We start from the raw sequence: 22,222 nt of genomic DNA on the forward strand, positions 1-22,222 counted from the left end.
CAAATAAAAATCGTGAACTGAAGACTGAAAAAAGGTGGTAGGTTGAAAATGTCAGGAGCGCCAGTGGGATGTGAAAAAAAAACACAAAATATGCTTGCAGGCTGTCAAAAGTATGCATCTGAAACATCCCAGGGACAGCTGAGGATGTTAAGTTGAAATCCTCAGGGCTACTACTGCTGTTGCCACTACTACGCCTACAATCGGACTAAATTACAAGAGTTTAAGGGCATCTAAGTTGTCAAAAACAGAATAAGTGAAATATCGAAGGCATGTATCAGGGTATTTAATTCGGGCTGTCATGGCAAATTTAGGGATATATAAACCTAAATAAAAAGGTACTAGGTGCATCCCAGTTCTTGATCAAGCATGGGCACTGTTTCTGTTCTGTTTTTAAAGTATCTGTTTCTGTTCTGTTCTTACAAAAAAAAACAGAAACAGAAGACCTTTTTTTTTATTTACCTGTTCTGTTCAGTTTCTGTTTTTATAATAATTATTTTGCCCTGTTTCTGTTTTTTTTTCTAACTGTTTTTCGTCTGTTCTCGATTTTACTTTATTGATTCGAGAATGAGATAATAAGAAATATCGAACTTACAAAATAGTGTTTTAAATCATAATATGAAATTTTGAAGAAGCGTGGTTACGCCCCATACGGTTTTTGTAATTGGAGCGTTAATATAAAGTAGAAGTAAGTAAAATGATGGCACTCAGCTAGGCAAAATTAGGGCTTAGGAGTCAGATGAGAGTAGTAGATGTGTGTAAATGGGAGAACGCTAAAGGTGCAGTTTTGTTCCGCTAAAGCAACTTATTTTTTTAGTGTATACTCTTCAGTCAATTGAGCAGCAAAGCTGCATAGATACTACAAAACTGCTTATTACTGTATATTCTAGCTCTATTGGTAGGACCTCTGGATCCTACATTACATCGCAAGTAATCTGCACCTTTGACCGGGAAAACTTTAATTCAACGGTTTTTTGTGGAATTTATGCTGCTACATAACAGTGACTTGTTATGATTACTATACTAGCCTATACATGATAAATACCGATTATTAATAGCAAATTTTCTCAAATCTAGTCAGAGAGGAATGTAAAGTCTTGTCCAGTAGAAATATATGTTTCTTCTGGCACGTTTTATTGCATCAACACAAAAAGATATACTTTTTCAAGATGCCAAATATACTTTTTCTCGTCTTAATAAAACCATGTCTAAATATAATCAATGGAAACCCTTTCAGGAAAAAAACCTAGAGTCGAAACAGTGGCCTAACTAGCTGATTCTGACCTAGCTGGCCATAATCTTATAAAATGCTGATACACATTTCTCGTTTCGTAGGATACAACATCTTCAGTTGAGCACGGTAATTTTCGCCATACAGCACAATAAATTAAAAAAATTGTCACTGAGCAGTATATTATTTCTTGTATCTGTCTCTTAAATACAAACGATAGACAAGTAAATTCCCGTAAAAATTAATATTGTGCTGCAAATTGTCTAAGTTTTTAAGAAACTATAGTTAGGAGCTGTCATTTTGCTTTTATTTGCCGACAGGTTTTCTTGGCTCATTGCGCAAATGAAAACGCTCAAGGAGAAATTGGCCCCTTTCTCCCTATTAGACCATCGAGGTGAAAGAGGTCAGATATTTTGCTGGAGGTGCAATTTTCAAAATGGTAGGCTACTGGAAGGTGCTTCTAATTTTGTGAAAAATCCTAAAATCAACCTTTGTTTTAAGACAAGCATGATGTCATTTTCTGATGACGACTTGGATGTTCCAAGACATCTCTCTGGGTACCCTGCGGAAAAAGGAAGCAAAGAAAGTATTAAGTGCAACTTCTGGAGACCATCTCTAAGGCCTAAGGAAATCTCTGCCATGACATTTATATACTATGTTAAAAGGAAGCACACAATTGATATGCACAAAGATAAAGTATATGTGGCTGGTGCAGCAAATAACAAACCAAAACCAACTAAAAAAAATATCCAGTCAGGCTGCTTCCCTTGAGAAAGCTCCAGAGAGTAAAGCAAGTGACACATAGGGCAATGGATTAGTGAAATCTGGAACAAGAAGAGCAGAGATACGATGGTTCTTTATTTCCAATCGATCAAAACAAGTTGGTCTGCGGATGCTCTGCTGCAAAACCCTGTTTAAGCACAAATTGCCAATTTGTGTGTTTGATAACCCAGATTTGAAACAGCTTATTAAAAAAAAAAAAAAAAAAAAAACAGGGGGCTTGAAAGCACCATTTGGGGGAACCGTACATCGTCACATAAGTTTTGCTGCCAGAAAAAAGAAGTTCAGAAGGCTACTTTAACATCTGCCACTCAGACTAGCTTGACTTTTCACTGTTGGTCTTCAAAAGGACCTGGCTTTATAGGTATCACTGCCTTTTACCACATGAAGATGAAAAAAGAGCAGAGGTTGTACCACTATCTTTCACATTTCAAGAGGCATAAGCATTCTCATAAAACTAATAACATCTTTTCATCAATCCAAGTAGCAATCAGGAAGTTTTCAATGACAGATAAAATATTCCATGTTGTGACTGATTCTGGGAACAATATCACCGAAGCCTGTAGGGTATGAGCTCTTTCCTGAACTTCATGTATCTAACATTGTCTTCATTCATCTGTTGCACGCGTTCTTGGATTTTGCTCCACTCGAAGCTGAGCCTATGACCTCCCTGAAGAAGATTGCTTGGAATCCTTTGATGAAGCCAAAGATGTCGATCCAACTGGTAAAAATGATTCAGACAGTCTTTCTGTTTCTTGTTCTGAAAACTTTGAAAATGAAGATACGTTTGCTGAAGAATCTGAATAAACTGGTGCAGTGTCTAAGGAAGAAGGCGGTGAAAGTAATGGAGAAGAAGAGTGGGGAATTTGTCAAAAAACGAGGTTGCAGCACAGGCTATCCGAAGACACGTTACACTTGCTCAAACATTGATAGTCGAGGTGGTCACTACCCTAAAACAAAAGTTTGAAGTAGTAACACTTTCTATAATAAAGCAAATGTATGGGTTGGAAAAAGTATTTTCTGCCGCAAAGCGAAAGAAATTTTCGAAATATGTAATCAATAAGTGCATTTGTTCTTACATTTGCATCCCTTTGAAAACCTATTTAAGAGAAGAGAATGCTTGAAGAAAGTATTGTATAGCAAATGGTCTAAGTTTCTTTGAAATTCAGAATTTGAGAAATTTCATTTTACATATTTACTTGAATTCGCTGGAGGGCCTAGAAAATTATATTCTAGTGCAAAGTGCCGTAAAAACATGCAAAGTACCCCTAAAGCATGAATTTTCTTTTTGATTTGTCTCTCACACAAATTGTCTAGGAAATAATTAATCTTAAAAAGTTGTTTTATGCCGTGAGGCGAGGAAACTTTTTGATTTGGCGGTAAGAAGTGTCATTTTCCCGTGCATTTTTCTTGTTTCATATATTGTTTCAGATGGCTTCCAAACATCAGGATGGGGGAAGGGGAAAGCATGACCTTGAGGGGGAGACTGTCCCCCGCCAAAGCAACTATGAGCTCTTCTTAAACACTAATGACTTTGAGCTGACTGCGCAATTTGACGAAGAAAATTATTTTATTTTCAAAACGTCTCAAATAACTAGTATGTATTTCTGGGAAATTCAAGGAGACTCTGTATAAACATAAAAGCGTATTTTTGAAGAAAAAGAACGAGGAAATGTTAGAAAATAACCATTAAAAAAGGATGGCGACGTTGTGGACATAGACAGTTTTCGTTGAAAAACAGCTGTTTTTTGAACGAAAACACCTTTTTTACCAAAAAACAGAACAGAAACTGAAACAGGTCTTCTGGTTTTTGTAGACCTTTTCTGTTTCTGTTCTGTTTCATTCAAGCCCTGTTTATCCAATCGGATAAAATAGAAATCAGGAGGGCCTATTTTAAATATTTAAAGTTCCTTATCCAGGTTCCTCCTTGGACTAGGAATGGTGGACTGCGGGAGAGTTACAGTTTTCCAGATCCCCTTAATGTTGCAAATAGGCTTTTTTTCAAGTTTACGGGCTATCCGTCGAACCACCCTTGGAAGGATTTTTTGTTTTAATGCTAGTTTCCTTTTTTTTTTTTGCTGGGTTATTATTTTTTTTTATATTGTATTATTTATTTGTATGATACATTTAAAGAGGTTTACAACCCTTGGAGCGGCTTACTTTTCTGAATTGTTCGGTTTATTGAGTTTCAATTTGCACGTATTTGCTGGGTATTTTTGATGGGTTATAAAATAAATATATACATAAAAATTAAAAAATAGTTTATGTACATCTACATTGTCGAAATGGCTCAGATAGAATATCTCAGGAACAGAACAGGGTATTGAGTTAAAATTTTTTAGCAAGAATTTATGTTAGCATAAAAGTAAGTCAAAAAGCACTATAAAGGCCGATCAGCAATATCTAAGGAACGACTGTCGGTATTAAGTCGAAATTCTCAGAGCTGCTGCCATTTTTACTGCTTCTACTTCAGTTTAATTAAATCAAAACAATTTCGGTGTATAAAAATTAAAATGCCATAGATAACGTATCTCACGAACAGAATAAAGAACTAAGTTCTAACTTTCACAGAGTGCCGAGGGGCTGTAAAATTAAATTAAAAGGTGTTACGACAAGACAATTTATTTAAAAAAAAAAAAGAAAAAAAAAACAACTGAGATCCCTCAAAGGCTCTATGGCCTGTAAAGGAGGAAAATCACGAAACGAACTTACACATATTAAACTAATAATTGATTAAGCACATAAGATTCAAAAATAAGTACTGGCAAAAATAGAAAAAAAGAAGAATTGACGGAAAGAAAGAGACAAATTCATAAAAGACAAAATCGACAACTAATATAAAACATGTATAATGTCATATTTGAGTAGCTCATCTTGGGGTGGTCCTTTACTATATCCAGCTAAGAAACTATATACTGCAACTGCTTATTACTGCTACTACTGCGACTGTATGAGCTGCTACTGCTACAACCACTACTAATATCTCTATTGCTTTTAATACTGCTACTCTTGAATTTAATCAGAAGATTTTGTGTGCACCTAGGTTGCAAAAATAGCAAAGAGCCAGTATCTCACAAATAGAATAGCGTTTTAAGTAGAAACTTTAAAAATGAATCAAAAGAAACTACTTATACCCAGACTATCAAAAAGTGTCTGTGCAACATCTCGGGAAAACTGAGGATATTACACTGAAATTTCAGGTGTTTGTCGTTCGGAATTTTGAACTAAATGCAAAGTAACCATGTGTACCCTAATTTCGTTAAAAAGTGATACCTTGGATGCCTCAGGAACGACAAAAGGTATTAAGTTAAAACTCTTAGGGTATGCTAAGCGGCAGGTTGACATATATCAAAAGACATTATATGAATGCAAGGTTGTCAAAAGGGTGTATTTGTGATATCTTGTGAAAACTTAAGGAAATTAAGTTTAAACTTTTAGGGCGTGCAGAGGGGGATGATCAACTAATGTTTCTCTATATTCAAGGTGTAATATGATTGGGGCTAGAGTTTGATTGGCCATATACAACCTCAAAGGTTATCAAGATTTCCATCCCGTTTATTTGAATACTACATTCCCCGTGTCAAATCCATCCATTATAAAAATCTGTCGCAAAGTTTCACCCTGTAGCCTACACAAATTTAAGCCAAAACCTGGATTCTGATGGACAAAACTGAAAGACTAAATTATTTTTTTCCTAACCAAGGGAAAGACTATGTCTATTAAAAACAAACAAATTCCAAATATCTTAAGATATTAATAGATATTAATCTAATCTATTATTAGATTAATCTATTATTTTTCGATTTAGATTATTCTTTTTCGATTTAGATGATTATTAGATTAATCTATTATTAGATTAATCTATTCTTCCAAGTATCCTTTGAAAAGTAAAATAAAGGGCTACAATTTTCTGTAGTTGGGGAATTGGAGGATGATGATATACTTGTAGTTTAATGTTGTAGGTGATTCGATGATTCTGTTGTTAGTTGGAGGAATTTGGATGATGAATGAAATTTTTGCGTTTTGAACACTGTATATTCATCTATATCTGTTCAAATGTTCAATTCAATATTTTTTTTTTCATAAATAAGTACTTGCATATTTCTGCTTGTATAGTTTTACAAACGCTTGGACTATTCGATAAAAAATACGCTTCACTTACAAAAGAATCAGAAAATTTGAGAATTATCTTGCATACAACAGCTTTAACCTTTTATCAAGTCTTCGTTCGTCTATGAAAGTCACTACTTTATCAGAAGTTTTCATTGCTCACTACAAAGTAGTAGGCTTTTTCCTAGAATGGGTTTTGAGATGACGATTTAGATTCGCTTTGAATGAAAATTCTTTTTCACATGCACCACATTTGAATGGTTTCAAGCATAAATGGACTTTCTGATGGTTATTCAAGTAGCCAGATTGAGCAAACGTCTTCGAGCATATATTACATTTAAATGGCTTCTCGCCTGTATGCAATCTTTTATGCTTAGTCAAGGAGCTAATCTGAGAAAACCTATTGTCACATATATCACATTTAAATAGTTTCTGACCTGTATGCACTGTTTGGTGCTTCTTCAAATCCCCTGATCTAGAAAAGCTTTTCTTGCATACAGTACATTTAAACGGTTTTTCACCTGTATGCACTCTTTCATGGGTTTTCAAAGAGAAAGTCCTGGAAAAGCTCTGGTAACATACATCACAACTAAATGGTTTCTGACCTGTATGCACCATTTGGTGCCTATTTAAGTTGTTTATGACAGAAAAGCTCTTCGTGCATACATCACACTTAAAAGGTTTTTCACCTGTATGCACTCTTACATGTTTATTCAAACTACCTAATAACGAAAAGCTCTTCTTATACCTATCACAATTAAAGGGTTTTTCACCTGTATGGACTCTTCGATGCCTGTTCAAATTGTAGGATTGCGAAAAGGCCCTCTCACATATATTACATTTAAATAGTTTCTCGCCTGTATGGACTCTTTGGTGCCTCTCCAAATCACTTGATACCCAAAAGCATTTGTTACACAGATCACATTCGAGTGGTTTCTTACCTGCATGCAGCCTTTGATGCCTATTTCTTTCAACTTTCCTGAGTTTTTTACAGAGCAAGCGACTAGTTGGATAAGTTTTACGATTGTTCAAGCCTTCTGCTGGAGATGTGGACTCAATTGAAATGGAACAATCACTTTTAGAAGGATTTTGAGAAATAACTAGTGATGTATTCTCCTGTCGGTATAGTTGAGACTCGTTTGGGGAAAAATGACCTTGTAGAAACAAATGTTTTGTCATATCATCAATACTTTCTTGCAAACAAATGGAACACCTTCTTTTCTCTCCCATTTGGTGCTCCATGAAATGACACACGAATTTTTTATAATCACGAATAACTGCAGGGCAAACATCACACAATGGGGGAAAGCTCTTCACAGCCAGTGTCTATGTGAAGATCTAGCATCAAAAACGATTTTTCTGTTTTTCCACATGAGCTACAACGCCACATGCCAGCTCTTAATTCTTCTATAGACTTTTCAGTCAGCTTTTTCATCCTAACAATAAGTTTGGGGCCTAAAGGTTTTCGTTGAGTCACACCATCAGAATTGGTCAATCTTGATTGCACTGTCCCTATAGTAAAGAGAAGAAATGTATTTTAGGTAAATTATATAAAAAAAATATTAAATAAAGAGGCATTCTGATAGTTATAAATAAAAGGTGGGTATTCCACATGGAAAGTATTCCACAATTTGAATATACGTTGCTTACCACTTACTTCATCAAGTTGAATTTAAAATCAAACAAGAAAGAAAGAAAAACTATTAGTTTTACTTCACAGAGTAATTAGAATTGGACACTAAACCCCAAGTCTTCTCAAGACCAAAACATTATTTGTACTTAACTGAAAAAAACTGCCACAAATCGACTTCAATAATTAAATGAAACCAAAAATGAACAGAAATTACAATAAATAGCCGAGTAAACTCAAACAAGCAGAAACTTAACATGACTCAGGCTAACAACCCCCATGCCTTCTCAAGATCAGAATATAATTTACACTTTACTTAAAAAAAAACAAATGAATGTAGATTGAGAGTTTAATATAATTACTGATATTTATTCCTTAAATTCTTAATTATATGTGATTTATTGAAATTAAAAAATTGAAAACAAATAAGTATATTTTGCTTTCAGTAAAATGTAAATTATGTTCTGATTTTAATCTGGTTTAAAAATATTAATTTCTGCTAGCTTCAAATTTGAATCATTTTTTTTCTTTTCGTTTTGGGTTTCATTCATTCATTGATGGTGATATGTTGTAGTTTTATGCCTGGAGGGTTATTTGACGTTATTGCAACTCATTTTTTGGTTTAATAGAGCTCTTTACTTTTCATTAAAAACTTTTTTTGTGGAAAGTTTTTTCAATTAATGTAAAGACGGCTTGCCATACATTTCTGAACTGAGGATTCTCCGGTTATTCCAATGAAAAGAATTCCGAAAATCCAAAGGGTATTTCATGCAAACGACCCCAATTTACGCAAATTACTTAAATTACTTGAATTGCAAAATTACGCAAATTACCAAAAGAAAAAAATTATCAGTTGGTCAAAATGAGTGTTATATGTTGTTGAAATTTAGCATATTTCCGCTGAAATGACAAGTCAAACAGTTGCTGGAATGCATCAAATATTGAAACAAGCAGCAGTTCAACAGATGATGTTACAACAAGATTTGCCTCGTTTTTCCCTTTTGAATTTCTCACCCTATTTGCAAAAGCCTAAGAATTCTCATAGAACAGGCTTTATCAATGCTGAATATAAAAATTTTAGATTACAGCAGAATTTACTGCTTAATAAAGTAATCAGCGGATGGCGATGAATCAAAGGTACACTATTCACAGAATTACAGAGCAGAACAAATTTTATAAAAAAAATCATTAAAAGAAAAAAGTACAAAAATCGACTGTAAGGAGGCAGGAAAAACCCACAACTTGTGCCTAAATCGTAAGACACGAGATTTTTGGAAAGCTTTAAAAACAAAATCTGAAAGTAACCACGAAAATTAATAAATATTAATTAATATATAAATAAAAATTAATAATAAATTCCTACTCTGGAATCGTGGTCATCATATTTTTCGCAGAATATCCTTTGCAACATGAGGAGTAACAGCTATCAAATACAGCAAAAAAAGAGGTGGAGGAACTAATAAATAAATCTCCTGGATATTCAGCTCCTGGGGTATATCAATAAATCCCGCTATTATAGCCCCCTATTATACCCGCTATAATAAATAGACCTTTAAAAGGCAGTCTAATTTCACTTAAACTGATCAATTCCACTGGGTTTATTGACTATACATAAAAACAAAGGAAAAATACTCCTGAGCCATTGCTGGCGCAGCGGCGTCGAGTCGACGTTTCAGTTGCTGGGTGTTTTTACAAGGACAAGTAGCAAGCTTGTCACCCAACCTTGCTGCAGCGGGGATCGAACCCTGGTGCTTCGTATTGGCAAGCAGAGCATAAATCCGCTGTGCAACAAGAGTTTTTTTTTTATTGAACTTAGTGCGGATTAATTTGGTTTGGCCTGAGCCATTGAAATAATTTTGAATATTCTCACTTTATAAAAAAAGGGAACCCCATTTTACATAGAAATTACAGGCATATAAGGCTTATTGATAGAAAATTGAGTTATTGGGTGGGTAATAAAAGAGTACTGGAAGAAGAACAGGGAGGCTTTAGGTCCGGTTATTCGACAGTAGATCAAATTATCTCGGTACAACAAGAGCCAAATTGCGATCCAACTGTATTTGGGGCTGTTACATGTTGTTCCCGATGATGCTCTAATGTAAACAGAAATTTGATGTATATCAAAAGTTTTATTTATCGTAACTTGTAAACATATCAAAAGGGCTCCACTTCTTCTTCTTTTAAACTCTTCTTCTTCTTTAGTGTGAGTCATAATTGAATTTGTTGCTGTTGTTAGGTTTAAGACTGCCAGAAAAAACTTGGAAAAAACTTTTATTTAGACTACAAGGGCTTTTTCGAAATCACCACCTTTCGACATACAGATATATCAATATATTGCATTCAAAGCCTCTCTCTTTCCACCCTCCCAAAAAGTTCCCATTTCCCTTCAATCTTTCCTTTTCACTTGATCCCATTCTAACCGAACAACCTGCTTTTAGCCCTAGACGGTTTGCCGAAAAGGAAAATCTGTTATCCTTCATCTGTAGAACGTGACCTACCCACCTCAACCTTTCTCTCGTTATAGCCCTCGAAAGCGAGATTGAACAACACTTTTCGTACAGCCTACGGTTTGAAATACGGTTAGTCAGTCGGGTACCCAAACCAATGTGTTTGATTGAAACCAATTCCTCCGGGAAACACTATAAAAACCTTTGTGACACTATAGCCACACTATAGTCATATCAGAATATGTGATGAAAATTATGAAATTTTACATATAATGAAAATTTCTCTGAGGAGCATTGTTTGAGGGGAATTTTCGGCGGGAGGTTTTTTTTTTGGGGGGGGGGGATTATCCAAAGAAAGGGGGTCTATGGGGAGAATTTTTCGGGGAATATTTTCCAGTGGGGGCGGGGGAGATTTTACAGGGGGAATTTTCCGGGGATTTTTCGTGGGGGGAGGATTTTCTGTGGAGATGCTGGAAAAAAAATACATAGTAAGTAACTAGTGGGATATTTTATTATTTATTTTTGAGCAAGGCAGTATAGACCCCCCAAAAAAAATGTTTGTCCGGCTGGTAAAAACGTAAGAAAAATGAATATTATATTTTTGATGTGTCTTATAAAGTTTTTTACATCCCCCTCCATCTCCCACCAGAAAAAATCCTGGATGCGTTCTTGATTTTGAGTGTCTTTTGAAGTCTTGAAATATCCAGGCAGTATTTTTTTATGTTTTTGAGTTGTATCACCATTTTTGTTTCGGTAGAGGGGTGTAGCTTCGAAAAAAAATCATAAAAAAACGGCAAATGATGTACGAACTAGACACTAAACATTCTAGTTTTGTTTTATGTTTTTGGATCAATAGCTGTAGATTAAGCATAATAACCAAATTTAAGGCCCATGAAGTTTGACCCTCTTATTCCCAACAAAATCAGTTGCTGTGTATGAAGCAAATCTTAAAAATTTCTCTATAGTCACTAACCAAAAGAGAATTTTTTTTTAGATCAATATAGCAAATGAAACTAAAACTAGAATGCTGGAAGTCACAGTTAGGAGTTTGACACTCAAGCATAAGCGCTTCAAATAATTGAAGACGGGCCTATTTGAGATGCACCAAAGAATCGATCCAAAGATACTTGCAAGTATTTGACGGGTCGCGATATACCTGGCCAGGTCACGTTTTGATAGGGGTAAAAATCTTCTTTTTTTGGATGTTTTACAAAAAGAAGAACTTTCTCAATTTAAGTAGTGTGTGGGGTCGAGGTCAGGTTGAAAGTAAGGTTTGAATTAGACTGGGGCGACGAAGGAAGGTACACAAATATACATAGTTTAGTAACTTTGACCAAGTCATGACTTGGCAGAAGTAGTAGTCGTAGGAATTTTTCAACCGCATGAGTCCGCATGAGCCTCGGATTGCCTGAATCTCAAATAAATGTTTATCAAAACAAAATCATAGTTTTTAGTGAACAAAATTTTTGAAACATATTTTATTTTAATGGGAAAGAGATCCCATTAAATAAAAGAACCCATTATGTAAATGGGTTTTCATTTTTCCACTAATCGCCCCGGGAAAAAAAAAATTCAGCAAGTTCTGCAAAAGGCACGGTAGTCGTGTTTATATTATATAAAAATAGTTGTTTAATAATAGTCTAAAGAATATAAAACAGGTATTCAAATTCAAAATAATGGCAATCCTTCACAAAGGTGATGAGATCTGGGGAACATACACGGCTGAACGATTGGAGTCGTTCCCGCTTCAGTATTAAAAACGGATGTTTGGATAGCAGAAAACGGGGCATAGTCTAGTCATAAAAGAAGACTTGGGATTATTTTCATTGAGAAGAGATAGGTTAATACAGATCGTAAAATTTTGGCTTAGGTTATTGTATTATCCAGAACACAGGGTACCAAGAGCCGCGTATTACGAATTACTAAAGCTTAATATTGAATCTTCGTGCCCATCCTAGATCCAAAATTTGGCTAGATGAAAGCGGTCCCTCCTACAAATGGAATAACGTCAAAGACCCCAAAAAAAGAGAGAGTACTTTTCTTAGAGATTTACGGATTAGGAGGAGACCAAGAGATGCGACATTGGGGTGCTAGCACGAGGGTTTCGACGGTTTGTTTTCTACAGAAGTGTTAAGAGTTTTGGCGAGGAATATTATTTCAAGTTAAATTTATCTATGAAATATATAAGAGTTTTGTTTCAGGTGCTAGCTAATTGTCTACCATTTTTAACATGTTTGAGGGTTTATAATTTTTCGATTAGATTACGAATTTTTCCACAGGCGATTTTGAAATCAATATTTTCTAGATATATAGTGGCAATAGGCAAATTTATTTCAAAGAGTTTTAAGACTAAAAAATAACAGTTTTCTTTTATTTATTTGTATCTGCTTTATTATTACGCTTGTTTGTATTAGTTTTGTATATGGTATTAGCATATATATATATATTATATATATATATATATATATATATATATATATATATATATATATATATATATATATATATATATATATATATATATATATATATATATATATATATATATATATATATATATATATATAATTTATTTTTGACCCACTATACAGAAAATGAAGTGAAGTAACACAAGAAAAGAGAGAAAAAAAAATAAATAAACAAACAAAAAAAAACAAAGATACATCTAACAACAACACAATGCGCTATGTCTACCCGGATAAGTGGGTGGTTAACACCCAAAGTAGCATAAATGTGTCTTTTGAAAACGGCTACTTGGTCTGGCAAAACAATTTACAATAGCCGGAGCGCCAAAAATCCTCATCATCTTTCTATTACTGTATCTGCGAGGTAGATACAATTAAAACTTTCAAGATCTAAAATACATATTTCTAATATTGCTAATATCCTCTAGGCGAAACAGGATGTGAATGGCAGCTGGGAACAAAACTGCGTGGTCACAAAATTTCGAGTACAATTCAGGCGATTCTTTTTTGTTATATCTTCCCCTGTTGGGGACAATTTTGGCATACCCCAGTTTCAGTTTATCTTTAATATCACTCAATGCCCGGACACGAAATAAAGTTAGCGATTTGCAAAAATTGATCCCAAGCCATCGGAAAGATTCAGAACTTTTTACAGAAACTGCACCACAATCAAGCGGCGCTGATGAAGATTTTGAAATAAATACTAAATATTCGCATTTATCAGTGTTGAGGCTTAATCCGATTTCCCCATACAGCCGCGATACAAGTAGCACAGACTTCATTAATGCGAACTTTGACCTGCTAACAAGCAGAAAATCATCCGCATATGCAATATAGGAGACGTTTGACAACCCTGAAGAGTAAGAAAGCGGTATCATATTTAGAACATTCAATAAACAAGCTTTAAAAATTTAAGGTGAAAGCACACCACCCTGACGTATCCCAGAACTAACTAGGATTTTACCATAGGCCCGGGAACCCTGCCTCAACTGAATAAATGAACTCTGGTACCAGAACCAAAGTACACAAATATTTGAACTATTCACACCCAAACGTGCCAGAGAAAACCATGCCTTACTTTTTAATTCTAGTAAGCTAAACCCGACTGTTTCGTCCAGTTTAATTCCTGATGATTCATGGGTTAGTCATTACTCGACAATTTTCAGTACAGTAAATTATGCAGTCCATTCCAGGCTCTGTAGATTGCTTGATTCAGTTATTCCGCGTAGACAACGCCAGAAAGATATTATCCCTATTAGTGCTGAGTCTGTCGTGAAAAGCATTAAAAAACTAAAATCTAAGTCTGTTTATTTGGATTGAATTTGTGTTGAACATTTAAAAATTGATTCTCCCGAGTTGATTAGCCATCTGCAACTGCTTTTTCAGATGTGCCTGATTCTTTCCTGTGTGGTACTGTTACTTCTGTTCTGAAGCGAGGGAAGGATCCTCTTAATTGTGGATCCTACCGCCCTATCACTGTAGCGAGTAATTTAAGCAAACTATTTGAATATGTACTGCTCCCATTTATTCAAGATAAGGTGGATTATGACGCAAATCAGTTCGGTTATAAGTCGCGCATAGGATGCCAGCATGCTCACCGTATACTTGTAATATATATATATATGATAAGCATATACATATGATAAGATAAGCACGCACTAAATTCTAACTGCAAATAACACTCTCGTTCTTTTGACAAAATGATTTATTTTCATAATATATATATATATATATATATATATATATATATATATATATATATATATATATATATATATATATATATATATATATATATATATATATATATATATATATTATGAAAATAAATCATTTTGTAAAAAGAACGAGAGTGTTATTTGTAGTTAGAATTTAGTGCGTGCTCATCTTATTTTCGTAGCAATGTTTGGATCCGTTGGACCCTTAAAACTTGAAAAAATAAAGCAAATTTTATAAATATCATTTAAGACTCAAGGTCTGCTTGGTAAACTCTTGTAGATACGAAAGCTTATGCAAAATTTTAATTGGACAACAGCAACAGAAATAGTCCTGCTAGGTTAAAAGAGTATATGCCCTCCAACTATAAATCTGCCTTAAAATAAAGGTCAAACAGTTCGAATCAAAACGCTGATCTTTGACTATTGGAAAAGCAACCATTTTTCATAGTGGGAAGAACCTGACGTGAAATTGAAATATGTAAAAACTCTTTCTGAAGGCATACTTTTTGATATACTACAAATATGATACTGAGAACGAACGAAAATTGAATTTAAAATGAGAAAAGAAAAAAAAAATTAAGAGCAGCATTAAAATTGGAAGAGAACAGAATTTATCCTGTTATACAGGAAAATAAAATAAACAGTAAATGGAAAGATTTAGACTTGGGTTTATTTAGACATCAACTCTTCCAAATGGCTAATTTACATAGTCTTTACAAAAATAGAAACATATAAATATTATATCACTAGGACTTGTTATACACTACCACGAAATAGAAAAAAATGAATTTTTATATCAATTTATCAAAAATTTCACAGGGTTTAAAAATACTAAATTTGGTTACAAGCAATTGGAGATACTTGCATCCGATGTACTTGCTGAATGAAAAAACAAAAAAAAAAAAAAAAAAAAAAAAAAAACAAAACAATTCTCTGACTTTGAAAATGGTAATCTTGGTATTTTCTTTTTTTACAATGAGGGAAAGCTGTAGAAGATTTTTCTATGAGGTAGGGGGAAATGATTTCAAAAATACGTCTTGAACTCTTGCTGCGTCTACAATTAAGAATAAATTATTAATCTACTAGAAGTTATTGCACTTTAAGTATATTAAGAAGAAGTCTCAAATTTTCATTTTTTTTAAACGGGCATGAGCAACTTTACATGAATCAGTAGAGAGAAAAAAGAATTTTTCAAAATCCTAAGATTCACTCAAAAGCGCAATCTTAAGTAGCAAATGGATTTTTTAGATATTTATCCTATAATAATAATATTAAAAAAAGAAGCAAATTTAACAAAATCCAGACGAGAGCTAAATGTCAAAACATATATTTTAAAAATACATCAAAACATCAAACATTGATATGTGAATATTTGTATAGTGGCTGCAGTCATTATTGGGAGCAGAACTTGGTGAAAACTAATACAAAAAACAAGCTACTCATTCGGTTGAAAAATTCATACAACTACTACATCTGCCAAGTCATGGCTTGGTAAAAATTACTAAGCTATGTATATTTGTGTACCTTCCTTCGCCGCCCCAGTCTAATTCAAACCTTAATTTCAATCTGACCTCGACTCCACACACCACTTAAATTGAGAGTTTTTTTTTGTAAAACGGCCCAAAAAAAAGAAGATTTTTTACTCTCATCAAAATATGACCTAGCCAGGTTTATGGCGACCCGTCAAATACTAGCAAATATGTTTGGATCGATTCTTTGGAGCAGCTGACATAGGTCCGTCTTCAATCTTTTGAAAAGCTTATGCTTGAGTGTCAAACTCCCAACTGTGACTCTCAACATTCTAGTTTTAGGGCAAAGATGGGTTATTATACTTAATTTACAGCTATTGCTCCAAAAACGAAAAAAAAACAATTATAAGGATAATAGAGGTAATTTTAAAGAGATTGTAAAATCAGATATTAGGTTTTTGTAGATGTACCCTAACCACAGCAATAAACTCAAGTGTGCATCACACCAAAGAAATAGAAGAGTTTAAAAGAAGAAAAAGAGTTTAAAAGAAGAAAAGAGTTTAAAAGAAGAAATAGAAGAAAAAGAAGAAAAGGTTTAAAAGAAGAAAACAAGGAGCCCCTTGATATGTTTACAAGTTACGCATAAATAAAGATTCTGATATACATCAAATTTGTGTGTACATTAGAGCATCATCGTGAACGACATGCATCAGCCCCAAATAGTTAGATCACAATTAGGCCCCAAGATCAAGTTTGGTCCCCAGTAATATTCGCTGGCATATAATCAACAAAGCACAAACATTTATCATGATCAAACAAACATTTGAATTACTTTAAAATGTGTTCATATGATTCGAAACTCAAACTTGGCCTTTCTATATACTTTTGAAAACGCCAATTAAATGCTTCAAAATCATGAGAAACTTTTATGGAATGCACAGAAAATATTTTGATATATACCTTCATCATTGCTATTCAGTTCCTGGGAGCCCGACTCAGGCAGTAAATTGAAAATATCGGATGAAACAGCAACAGGTAGATTTTGATGTTCATTCGATAAAGTAGAATCGGAGGTTTCCATCAGCCTTCCAGTGTCGTTTGATGAAATATCTTCAACTTCTACAAAAAACAAAAAACATAAACATTTATAGGTTTAGATTATGTATCAAACAGTTCGTGGTAACGAACTGTATAGAAAGAGCAACTCGTCTCAATAGTAACCAAAACTTAAAAAAATAAATTTTGATACCAATAGTTAAACAAAAGCACAAGTTCCTATGAGGTTAGTCTGAACTCCCAGCAATCCAAAAAAAGACTTGATGTGGGTAATTTGTTTTTGAGAATAAAATTCAAATCAACAGCGTGCATCATGGCTCATTGATCAGCACCCAGAACACCCTGGTTGATAGAGCACATAAATTACTGCCTAATTTTGAATGATTTTTTTTTCCTATTGTTCTGGCTTCACCCATAGCAATGACACTTTCAGACATTAAAAAGCGAAAAAAAAGAAAAAAAGTGGGAATTAAAACCAATCATTTATATGTTTAGATTATGTATTTAATAAAAGCACAAGTTCCTATGAGGTTAATTTGAACTCCCAGCAATCCAAAAAAGACTTGTTGACGGTAATTTATTTTTAGGAATAAAATCAAATCAACAGTGCATATCATAGCTCATCGATCACCACCCAATTTCGTTGCCTATTTTCGAGTTATTTTTTCTTATTCAAGCTTGGTTAGGAAATTGGTTAAGAGTCAAGTGTTTCAGCAAATTGATATTCCATAGTAAAAATTTCTGATACGCAGTTAAGACCATAATGGCCGTTTCGCAGCCAAACTTGTTTCATAATCATAATCTATTATCAAGCAATCAGGATAGTAACAAACAAGTTTATGTCTCAATTTAAAATAAATATTAAACGCTATAATTTTAAGATTTATTTTATAGCTTTTGAAAAAAACTTCCTAACCAAAAGTTTTGAAGTAATAATTTGCATAAAACTCATGTTAGACCATAAAGCTGGTTTAGTCCATAAACTATTATCCAATATTTGATACTACAAATCTCACAATGCTTAAGATGTACCTTCATTGCGAAAACGTGTCGAACCAAATTCCTGGGTGCCAGGTTCATGTTTACATGGTCCAGAGAATTCGGAGAAAGTACCAGCTGGAGCAACTTCCCGTTTAAGGGACACATTAAGGTCTGAAATGTCAAAGAGCTCCTTGCTGTCACCTGGTAAAGCATCTTCAACTTCTGAAACAAATGGTAAATAAAAAGGACGTAAAAAACATTCAATAGTAAACCTTAATATACAAACTAAACCTCTTTTCTATTTATAATACACTGAACATAAAAATGGATTACGACCCATAGAAGGATGAATATTAAAAATAGAATATTGAGCCTACTATATTTAGCTTCAAAACATAGGCAAGGAAAACCCTCAGGATTAAGGATTGAACAAAGAATGAATCCTGAAATTTTTCAACAGGTTAGGTAGTTCAAAAAGCATAATGAAATAATGCATACACATTCTACTAACATAAAGATTCACTAGTTGTGCTGTAAGTAGTTGGCGTCGAAGATTGCAACGGCGTTATTCTTCTAACCTAATATATTTCTTCTTCAGTTTCATTTTTGACGCATTCTGACACTCAATGTTGCTAGTCTCCTACCAACTCAATTTTTCGTTTTTCAATTTTGGGTTTAATTCATTTTGATCCTTGTTGTTGCAAATATTCTAACCGTATTTTTTTAATTTGGATTTTCATCACTTCAGACATTTTTTCAATGTTCTTTGCTATAGCTGCTCATATTGGCCTCTTTTCATGTGATGGTACAGGGTTTTCTCTTAGTCTTATCATGTTTGATAGTTCAGGTGGTTTTACAACAATTTCTTCTTGCTCCAACAAATCATCATTTATAACAGTTGCAATTTTACGTTTTTTGGGTCTTTGTCTTGGCATATTTTTTCATACTTATAAAATTAACAGCTTTTCAAAAATAAACTGATGTTAGAAGACACTGCACGGAACAAGCAGCAGCGAAAATCCCACTGAATTGCAAACGAAAATATTGAAGAACGAAATCTGTGGTCCAAAGATATTAAAATTAAAATGGAATGAAAGAGGATGTTATCTTAGTGTCTGTGAAGAATAAACAGTAAAGAAGAATTGAATCCACGCCATATTTTCTAAATTCAATTGAAATTAATGATTATGATTCTGAACATCTATGTCAGAGGGATTATGTAATGGAACATGTCTGGTTGTAACTGAATTATATAACAATGTCATTATAGCAAACATACCGTATATATACTGGGGAAAAGCTGCAAAAGTTTTTTTTATCTATGACGTCATGTGAACTAAAACAAGAGGATGAATGAATCCATAGAGCTAAAGCAAAATATGTGGAAAAAATGTCAAGTAATGATGAACAAAAATGAAGCAAAACAAAACGTTGTGGCTAGGAGAAAAGGCAAGGAAAAAACAACTTCAAGAATCACACTGATTTGCAAACAAAATGTTTCACAACAAAATCTGTGTTTAGAAGACAAATTAAAATTTAATGAAGGAACATTTTATTTTATCGTATGTGAAAGATAAACAGTAATAAGGAATTGAATTCATGCCAGAATTCCCAAATTCAATTGGAACTGCTGGTTATGATCCCAAACAGTTAAAGCACAAGACATGGAACAAGCAACAATGAGAATCATATTGAATTGCAAACTAAAGTTTGCACAACATTATCTGCCGTTAGAACCTGGAAATGCAGCCTTTAGAGTATCTTTGATATGATGCACTGTAATAAGATTCTCTTATTGACTGTTGATTCACTCTTTAGAAGATTATCATAAATTGGGTCAATATTTAAACTACCTGTGTCCCTATTCATCGAAAGGTTAGCAAACATATGTTTTTTAATTTAATAAGGGAATTAAGATTTTTCTCTTTGTTGGTTTTTTAGCAATAATTAAATCCACGCCATGTTTCCTAATTCAATTGAAATTAATGATTATTATCCTGAACATATATTTCAGAGGGATCATGTAATGAAAAATCTGATTTTTTTTTATCTATGACGTCATGTGAACAAAAACAATAGGATTAATGAATCAAAAGAGCTAAAGAAAAAGATGTGTAAAAAATGTATAGTAGCCTAATGATGAAAAAAAATGAAAAAAAAAACAAGATCTGGCTAGGAGAAGATGCAAGGAAAAAAAAACCCTCAAGAATCACATTGAATTGCAAACAAAACATTGCATAACAAAATCTGTGTTTAGAAGACAAATTAAAATTTCATGAGGGAACATTTTATTTCAGCACATGTGAAAGATAAATAGGAATAAGGAATTGAATTCACGCCAGATTTCCTAAATTCAATTGGAATTGATTGCTATGATTCCAAACAGCTAAAGCAAAAGGCATAGAACAAGCAACAATGAGTCATGTGAATCTAGAGAACTGGATTCAAACAAGAATTTCTTAATTTCATTCAAATTGTCAATATACTCCCTCATCACTTAAAACTAAAGAATAACACAATAATTATGTTAATGCATTACTTGAGAATCTAATGTGTTTTTTTATAAATTGCCTTTATAGTCTACTTTCTACAAAACAAAGAGGGAGGGGAGTCTGATAAATTTGAGAATAAGACATTGAAAGAAAAATTCAAGTCAAAGAAAAGCATATAAGAAGTACATTTTGACAAGCAGAAAAATAAAAAGCTATTAAAATACTAAATATAATAAACACCTTTCACTAAGAGAGTTTTTATGGAGCTTTCTGAAGTTACATAACATATTTCAACTTACTTCATTGATCTCTTACAAGTCTTAAATCTCGTTTGTCCCATCTAAATTAATTATTGGTTTACCAGCAGTTCCATTCCTAGGAGCTTGTTGCTATATTTCTTCCACTAAATTGTTTGCTTTGAACCTTTGACACAAGAAACTAATTCAGTATTGTTCAATTAAGTCCATTCTTATTGTGCATCTTTTGTTCATTTCATTTTCAAGCCTTCTGTGACCCATTGAACTTGGCAAATATCTCCATATACACAAAAGAAAACAATGAAACCCTTCAACAGAAAAGCTGAAATGCTAGAACTGATTAATCAAAGAAAATTATTATAAATTATCTTAGCTCTGTTGTCCAGATTAGAAGTATTGGTTTTATGTTTTCATGGTGTTATCATAAACTGATGATGAACTAGAAATTTACTACCCTTTACTTGGGATCATTAGAGATAGATTTTGGAATAATTTGGATTTGTGCCAGCAATCATGATTTGCAATACAATACAGAGGATTATAGACTGATTTTATATTAATTTTCCACTTAAGCTTTTAGTAGGCTACCTCTTGCAGTTTAAAACCTTAACGCAGAGAACTATTTAACAAAGCAAAAAAGGTCTGATCTTATTCCAAAACTTAATTCAATAGCTTACCATTTTTAAAATCAGAAGACTCAGAAAGGGTGATGAGTTCAGCCATCTTTGGAATTTGAGGCAAGTCCATCACAGAATGTTTTAGCCAATTACAAAATGTATAATACAATCAACATATACAATCAATCAATATACAATATATTGTTCCAGTTTTATCCAGGAAAGTAGAAGCAAAAAGTTCCTAGAAATTCACAATCTATAATGACACCATTTAAGCCATGAAAAAACAACTTTATCTTAATATAGCCTAAAACATAGGCTAGATTCAACTCTTGTCATTAGTCAAAAGTACTAGAAATACACAAGTTTGTCTTATGTATGCCAAGGTTACCAAAATAGCTTATCTAGACTGTCTCAGAAACTTTTTCAGGGGAAGAACAGACATTTGTAAAGAAGCTTTTTGGGCCGAAATGAAAATAGAAAAATACTTAAAAGCGAAATGAAAGGTGATTATTATTTATTATTCTAATTAAAAAGCCATGGGTTACAGGAGTTGTTCTTACAGAATTGGGACAAAAAGTCAAATGTTAGCGTAAAGAGTAAGGTATTGAGGGAAAACACCAAATTTACTTTAAAATTTTCCTTTTTTATTTACAAAAACTCCAAATTTTCTTTGTTTTTCATAGGAGCCGTTCATTTATTCATTTTTGTTTTTTAGGTTACCTATATTTACTGTCCTAGCGAAAATACTGTTGATTCTGATGGTAGGTTTCCTTTCCTTTCTTTTTTAATGATGAGCTACAATTAAAAAACAAGTAGTCTACAAGAAAGCTGTAGATTTTACTAGGGTTGTGTGGCTGTACAGTTAATGCAAGGCTGTATCCAGGTGGTGGGGTTAGGGGGTTTGTGCCCCCCCCCCTGAAAATTTCGTTCAAACTGTAAAGACTTAACCAAAATGAATATAAACAAATT

General features: G+C 33.3%; 2 protein-coding genes across 2 annotated transcripts; both read right to left on the reverse strand.

Annotated features, from left to right (window-relative positions):
* Nucleotides 1-4,643: 4,643 nt before the first annotated feature.
* Nucleotides 4,644-7,375, reverse strand: LOC148943806 (uncharacterized). The gene has a single exon (XM_089101936.1). The coding sequence runs from the start codon at nucleotides 7,358-7,360 to the stop codon at nucleotides 6,281-6,283; it is 1,080 nt and encodes a 359-aa protein (XP_088958062.1). The 5' UTR covers nucleotides 7,361-7,375; the 3' UTR covers nucleotides 4,644-6,280.
* Nucleotides 7,376-7,409: 34 nt separating this feature from the next.
* LOC148943807 (uncharacterized) lies at nucleotides 7,410-21,486 on the reverse strand. Its single transcript, XM_089101244.1, has 4 exons — nucleotides 21,311-21,486; nucleotides 17,936-18,106; nucleotides 16,808-16,966; nucleotides 7,410-7,630 (listed from the first exon to the last, which is right to left on the reverse strand). Exons 1-4 carry the CDS (start codon nucleotides 21,378-21,380, stop codon nucleotides 7,410-7,412), a joined length of 621 nt encoding a protein of 206 aa, XP_088957370.1. The 5' UTR covers nucleotides 21,381-21,486.
* Between the last annotated feature and the right edge of the window lie 736 nt (nucleotides 21,487-22,222).

The sequence above is a fragment of the Artemia sp. Qi Xiang Cuo genome, chromosome 15 (genome assembly GCF_049724085.1).
Source record: "Artemia sp. Qi Xiang Cuo chromosome 15, ASM4972408v1, whole genome shotgun sequence".
Taxonomy (NCBI): Eukaryota; Metazoa; Arthropoda; class Branchiopoda; order Anostraca; family Artemiidae; genus Artemia; species Artemia sp. Qi Xiang Cuo.

Coding starts and splice junctions, on each gene's coding strand:
- LOC148943806 (XM_089101936.1), bottom strand. CDS start 7,360: ATGGAGCACCAAATGGGAGAGAAAAGAAGGTGTTCCATTTGTTTGCAA.
- LOC148943807 (XM_089101244.1), bottom strand. CDS start 21,380: ATGGACTTGCCTCAAATTCCAAAGATGGCTGAACTCATCACCCTTTCT. Junction 18,107..21,310: donor GTCTTCTGATTTTAAAAATG/GTAAGCTATTGA, acceptor CATTTGTTTCAG/AAGTTGAAGATGCTTTACCA. Junction 7,631..16,807: donor ACTGAATAGCAATGATGAAG/GTATATATCAAA, acceptor TCTTTACTATAG/GGACAGTGCAATCAAGATTG.